At 43.3% G+C, this 6821-nt stretch overlaps 1 protein-coding gene across 2 annotated transcripts; it reads left to right on the plus strand.

Moving 5' to 3' along the window:
* The first annotated feature begins 1285 nt into the window (after positions 1 to 1285).
* On the plus strand, positions 1286 to 6061 carry LOC147465291 (protein STRICTOSIDINE SYNTHASE-LIKE 5-like). Of its 2 annotated transcripts, XR_015189029.1 has the most exons (6): positions 1286 to 2223; positions 2354 to 2421; positions 2538 to 2777; positions 2975 to 3107; positions 3534 to 3954; positions 4109 to 6061. XR_015189029.1 is itself a non-coding variant. In XM_086519287.1 (5 exons), the coding sequence occupies exons 1-5, from the start codon at positions 1840 to 1842 to the stop codon at positions 3804 to 3806; spliced, it is 1098 nt and encodes a 365-aa protein (XP_086375413.1). In that variant the 5' UTR covers positions 1286 to 1839; the 3' UTR covers positions 3807 to 6061. The 2 variants fall into 2 exon arrangements, 1 of the variants encoding a protein (XP_086375413.1); XM_086519287.1 differs by having other exon boundaries at positions 3534 to 6061.
* The last annotated feature ends 760 nt before the right edge of the window (positions 6062 to 6821 follow it).

Consider the following 6821-nt stretch of genomic DNA (forward strand, 5'->3'; position numbering starts at 1 on the left):
CCGCAAACAAAAGTATGTAGCTTCATCGAACTGTAGCCAAAGCATGCAACTTCCAGCCAACTATTATGACTAATATGTCAAACTTTCTTTTGCTGTCGATACAGAACACAATGCATTTTGCACGCAAAAAAACCGATGAAGCATTTTGCAAGGCCATGTAGAGAAAGAGTGTCAATCAAATCTGTAAACACTTCCATTCATATGTTTCAAAAGTATCGTGGCATCAATGTCCTCCTATTTGGTTGACCAAATCAAAAAGCAGAAATTTGATTATTATAATATTCAACCAAAGAACAATATTCTACTCAATAGAATGCAAGCTTGCAAGGAGGTACAAGGCAAATTGAGAGATATGCCTAAATATGATTTAGAACCTGATGGCTGGTACATATTAGCTCTTAGAGGCAAAATGTTGAGTACTTGTTGCTTCAAGAAAGGTTTGAGGACTTCGAATTTCAGGTACCAGCATTGAGAGCAAAAAGTATTCTAAGGAATACTTAGATGCTTGCTCAAGAACAAGAGACAATGCCAAGTAAAGTGCAGGCATCTACAATGGACCATGATTTCATTGCTCTAGTAAAAGATGAAAAAAAACATGGCTCCATTGAGAAAGGACATGAAGTGCAAAAATAGAGACAAGGAATATCACTGCAGAGGTGGTTCAAGAGCACTTGAAGAAAATCCAAGCAAAGAGCAAGTTGAAGACTTACCAGGCAAGGCAAAAGATGCTTCGAGTAAGATTACGCCATCGCTTACTTCAAAGGAATAAAGAGACACCTCAAGGCTTAGTACAAGCTTGTGACTACTTTGCATTGCTCTTAATAGAAGAACACCTCAAGCCTCAAAATGAGCTAAACGCTACTTTGTATAACTCTTCAGTCTACTCTGTATAGATGTTCACTACTGCTTTGTATTGCTCCTAATAGAAGGACACCTCAAGCCTCAAAATGAGCTGAAGGCTACTTTGTATAACTCTTGAGTCTACTTTGTATAGATGTTCACTGCTTTAGGATTGTCTCTGTATAATATTTGGAATCATCCATGGAAGATGCCTCAAGGGTTGGCATGAACTCTGTCTCCCTCTCTCCCTCTCTCTCTCTCTCTCTCTCTGAAAATATCTCAAAATACATGATGAAGCCTAATCTCTCTCTCTCTCTCTCTCTCTCTCTCTCTCTCTCTCTCTCTCTCTCTCTGTGTGTGTGTGTCTAAACACGTCCTAATCAGTACCTGAAGTGATGTACATATTTTAGTTTCCAAGACAATTTTCTTAACGCACATGTGTCCTCTCTCTCTCTCTCTCTCTCTCTCTCTCTCTCTCTCTCCCAAAGACATCACATTCCAAATGATGATAGTTCACTTCTATAAATAACTATATGTTAAGTCATATTCAGAGTGTAAGCTTTAATCACAATCAATAAGCATTCTCACCATCGTTTCATTAGCTTCTTTGCTCATGGACTTTGCAATTTCTCTTGGAGGACAATTGCCTTCATTTTTAAGCTAACAATTTGAATAAGAAAACCACATTTGTGTGCCTGTATGATTAGCCCAATTAGAAAAAAGAAAAAGAGCAAAAAAAGGTTGTCAAAACAAAGGTAGAACCAAAGGGGGCACAACCCCTGCACAAGGTTGGCTAGTCATGTTGTTTATCAACTTCTCAAGATGTGATAAGAGGCCTATAAGAGCGAATACTTGAAACATATTCCGCCGGCAGTGGCACTCGTCCTACAGACGCCTTGTTTTTCTTTGAAAAGGAATTTGAAGGGAGGAGAAGAAGAAGAAGAAGACGTCGTAGGAAACTATCCCAAGAGACCTTAGAAGATCTATTCCGTAGAAAGCATGGACGCGCGCTACGCGTACGTGGTGGGGCTGGTGGTGGCGCTAGCGGCGGCGGCGAGGTGGCGAGCGCTTAGAAGGGACTCGCCAATCGATCCCCACCCAACTCAGCTGCCCATCCCGCCTCCGCCCACTGGCGTCTACGCCCCAAACGCCCACCTCCACAAACTGCACCGCCTCGCAGACGGTGCCCTTCCCAATCCCGAAGACCTTGTTGTCAGCCGCGATGGCCGCTTTCTGTATGCTGCCTGCTCTGATGGTTGGATTAAACAGATCCACCTTTCCTCCGGCCATGTGCGAAACTGGACTCTTGTCCCTGGCAGTGGCCGTCCCCTCGGTCTCGCTCTTGGCTTGCATGGTGAAGTCCTCGCTTGCGAACCCTCCCTGGTAAGTTCTGTTTGGCAGAACTTTTGCTTTGGTTTCATAGTGATTTTGTTGTGTGCGCATGAGAGAGAGAGAGAGAGAGAGAGAGAGAGAGAGAATTCAGGATTCTAACACTTGGCTTGCTGTTTCTTAGGGTTTACTTAACATTACAGAGGGAAAGGTCACAACTTTGTCAGATGATGTTTGCGGCATGAAGTTCAAGTACACTCTCTCTCACACACACACACATGCACGCGTGCGTGTGCGCACACACACCCACCCACTCACACACACACACACACACACACACAATTAGCTTATTTCAAAGAGTCCTGCAGGTTTGCCGATGCACTGGACGTCAGCAGAGAGGATGGTTCCATATACTTCACAGATGCAAGCACCAAATTTGGATACGGCGCATCCAACTTGGATGTGTTGGAGGGCCGGCCTAACGGGCGTTTGCTCAAGTACGATCCTTCAACGGGGACCACAACCGTGCTTGCAACCGGTTTGCACTTCCCCAATGGTGTTGCAGTGTCGAAGGACAACAGCTTTCTAGTCGTCTGTGAAACTTCAAAGTAAGAGTCTTTCAGCTCATTTACTAGGAATGCCCAATGCTCATGCTTGCACAGGATTTGCTTCCTGCCCCCGCCAGCTTATCGGCGGCTGCAGGCTGTTTTCCCCTTACTGGATTTCCGGTTGGAGCGTGTAAAATAAAAAGTAAAAGTAATGCAGTTTTTGGCTCATCTCCAATTCTTGATTTTGGTTGAATTAGGGTGCGATGTGGCAGACTTTGGCTTAAGGGAAGCCAGAAAGGCAAACTGGAGACATTCATTGATAACCTTCCGGGTTATCCAGACAACATACATAGAACAGAGCGTGGGACATTTTGGATCGGTCTGGTGTCGGTGAGTGTGTTTATCGTTATACAGATATCTGCAAGGCATGTCTATCTAGAGATTTAGTGTTGGGGATACTGTTTGGGATTATGTAGAGTGTTTGCATTCTTGTCAGAGGCTCTGTTCAAGAAAAGTGTCCAGCTTAAAATCCTGTCGCTTAAAAAATCAATAACGCCGGTTAGGAAGCAAGAGGAAAATAAAATATTCCGCATAAAATTTGAGAAAATTAGTGTAAATGTTCAAAACAAAGCTTAAACTTTTCAAAATTTCCCCTTTTGAAGAAGCATAGAAAGAAATTGTGTATGCTTAGGAAAATGGTTTTTCCCAAACATTGGATAAAGATGTTGATATAGCTTAATGTGCACGGCGTTGTTAATAGTATCTTGTGCCTCTTTTCTGGCATTGACACTCTCTTCATTTTCCTTTCCTGTGCAGGGTCGAAGCTTATTGATGGAGACAGTCATGAGCTTTCCATTTGTCAAGCACTTATTTGCAACTCCACAAGGTATGAAGTTCCTCGATGTGGCATATTCCCGAATGGCCAAGGTGCTTGAAGTAAGCGACCAAGGTGAGCCACTTAGGTACATGGAGGATCCAAATGGCAAGGCTATAGGATTTGTGACATGTGCTCTTGAGCACAAAAACCATCTTTACCTCGGAGGCCTTGCCTCAGACTTTGTAGGAAGATTAAGCTTGGAACAAATCTAGGATGGCTTCGCTGAAGGAACTTGTGATCCGATGCCGATGGAGAAGTCTATTGTGTTGCTTCATGGAGATTTTGATTACCTTAGTCCAAACTATTGCACCCAAGGTCTTGACTCTTCATCAAAATCGGAGTGGCTTCCAATTTGACGCAGTATGATCCCTCACTCTTCAAGATCAAAACAACAAATCATAATATCAAAACAAACACAATGCTTTCCGGCTTGTTTGAGGAAGGATTTTTAAAAAGTTTTGGTATTAAGTAACTTTTTACTTAAACTAACAAGCCTCTAGCCACTTATGTCCAGGAAATAGACAGTAAAGGGACTAGCTTATGCTCGAGACGAAGTACAATGATGCGAGAAAAGTGAAAGCGGAAGTGCTACATGTACATCATATGGTGGCATAAACGAAGAGTGTAAAATGAACTATCAGGGAGGTGTGTAGTGCCATGTAATGTGCCCTGATCCAGACCAAAAAAGATCGAAGGGTGAGCCTATTGCATGAGAAAAGCTCTGCAACGCTCTCCCGCGCCCTAGCAAAGCGGGCTTATGTATCCCAGTGACTCTACAAAAGTGTGTAGTAACTCTAACCATATTCAGCTAAGGTATCAGACATCGAGGAACGAGTGGCAATCAGCATACAGCTTTCCAATCCACAAAGTGATACTGCATATATATCGCGACAAAGACAATGCCGCACATGGTGGTCAAAAATATCATGAACCGAAGAAGGCAGCATTAGTCGTCACATTGCAGCCCAAATTCCCTAAGTTTTAAAGTCATAGGATCAATCCCAAGAGACCTCAAAGAGAGACATAGTGCATGCATTCACAGCTCAGTGCATGGGCTCCGTAATCTCATATGCTGGGGGATCTGCATACTAAATGCTGCTCACTTAGGTCCTCTCATCTCTAAGAAGAATGTGTGTAGCCCATCCTGCCTCAATCTGTAATTTCTGTGATGATACTCCAAGCTATCTTGTACTGGCTCATCCTAACTGAAAGATGCCTTCGAATCTTTCAATGCAAACGTCTCCTTAGGCTGATTGCCCGCAATCCCTGGTGTGTGCGACGAGAGAGAGAAGAGAGAGAGAGAGAGAGAGAGAGAGAGAGAGAGAAAGCTTTGCGTGCAGGGTTGCCCTCACATCTCAAGGCTCTGACGCACCTCTTCTCCCTACTCTACTGCGTTAAGTCCCACCTACGAGAGTTGTGAGATACAGAGAGACAGGCTGCAGCTTGTCGAATGGAGAGACATATCAGAGTCGCTGCAGCTCTCATGGGCTTGACTTGGAGGGGGAGAGATACACAGCTCACCACCATCCACCGCTCAGGGTGAGCATCCAAGTGGTCCCACAGGTGAGACCTTTCTACGTGCATGAGGAGAATCCGTGTTATTCTCCTCTTCTTTTTATTTTCAAAAAGTGTATCACCTACGTCAAGCTATCTTATCGTCGTTGGGGGCATTGTGTGGCATGTATTGTGCACATATCTTGGCCTCTATATAAAGCCATAGTCAAGAAATGCTCTTGGCACATAGTCAATAAGTGGTCTCTATATCAGTACACTAGTATGGTCTCCTTTTTTTTCTCTCTTTCTCTATCAGTGCATGTGAGCTTATCTTATTTTTGGACTTTAGCCTCCAACGCGGAGATGTCGACAAGGGCTCCCACTTCCGTCATATGTAAAGGGCGGAAGTCATATGTAAAGGGCTTCCACTGAGCCTTTCCGCCATAATATGATAAGTATAGATGTACGATGGAAAAGGTTGTCTAGAGAGATCCAAGTCTCTCTGATGTATAACCATTACCATGTTTCATCCATGTTCATAGCAGCCTACCTAAGGCCTGTGTCACACAGGGGCGACGCCCATCCATGACATGACACGTTTGAGGTGGGCGCCCATTTTCAGTGAAAAAAGGATGTCCGACTACCCAGTCAGACAAGGCGGACGGAATTTATATAAAAAGAATTGACACTGCAGGAAATTGACGAATCAGCGCTGTCGAAATCCTTCTTGGCCGTGCGTAGGCGGAGTGGGGGGGTCGCCCAACTGCGAGGGGTTGCTGTCCATGACCTGGCATGCCAGCACAACATTGAGGGAGATGTCCTCCGGACGTGTGACAGTTGAAAGCTATGATAGCTTCTCGGTCCAACAACGCATCAGAGAAAGGCGTCCGCCCTCGTCTGACAGGGGCCTAAATGGAAACAGGGGTTTTTTCTTATTTTTCAATCCTTTCAATCAACTCAAATATTATTGCCACATCCTTACAATGTTGTCTTGTTAAGTATTACATACCCTTTAAAGTGTGTTTTAGTTGCAAATAATTGTTAAGTTGGTAATAAGCCTCTTCCTTGTCAAAGCAGGGTTACTTGTGGTTCATGTAACACTCTTCGTATATGTCACCGTGATCTACAAATAGCTCTTACACATTCACTTTTCTCATAGGCTTTCTTTGGGTGACAACCCTTGCTTTCTTCTTTCGTCACAAATGTATGCTGTGGCAAGACCCTAGTGTTAATATTAGCGTGGATAAAATGTCATGCTAATCACAACACTAATTGTTCAATGGAAATTGAGCAATTAGTGACATGCATTTATGCTAATGACATGCTAATCAAAACACTAATTAATTGCTCAATGGAAATTGCCTAGACTGTAGACACAAAATGAAATAAATTGCTTAGTTGAAATGAGTACAAAAGAAGTGTTTAAATATAGCACTAGAGAGGTAGCATCAGCTACTTACATCATGCATGACAACGTGGAACAACCTATTCTAAGATCCAAACTCGAATTTGCACATTTAGGGCATTTTATTTATGCCTACATGACAATCTCAAAGGTTGTAGTGTAGATTTTGGAAGAATGTTCCTCCCCGCAATTATATTATGTAGAGATCAATATAAATAAATACCAAAAGGGGTGTCAAGTTTGGGGCCATTACTTTTGAGGAACTCCGCCACTTCTATCTCAAGTGTGATTCTCTCTTTCAATTCAGTTTTGTTTTAGTACGAAAGTC

This window comes from Adiantum capillus-veneris, chromosome 1, assembly GCF_014529385.1.
Source record: "Adiantum capillus-veneris isolate H3 chromosome 1, ASM1452938v2, whole genome shotgun sequence".
Lineage (NCBI taxonomy): Eukaryota > Viridiplantae > Streptophyta > Polypodiopsida > Polypodiales > Pteridaceae > Adiantum > Adiantum capillus-veneris.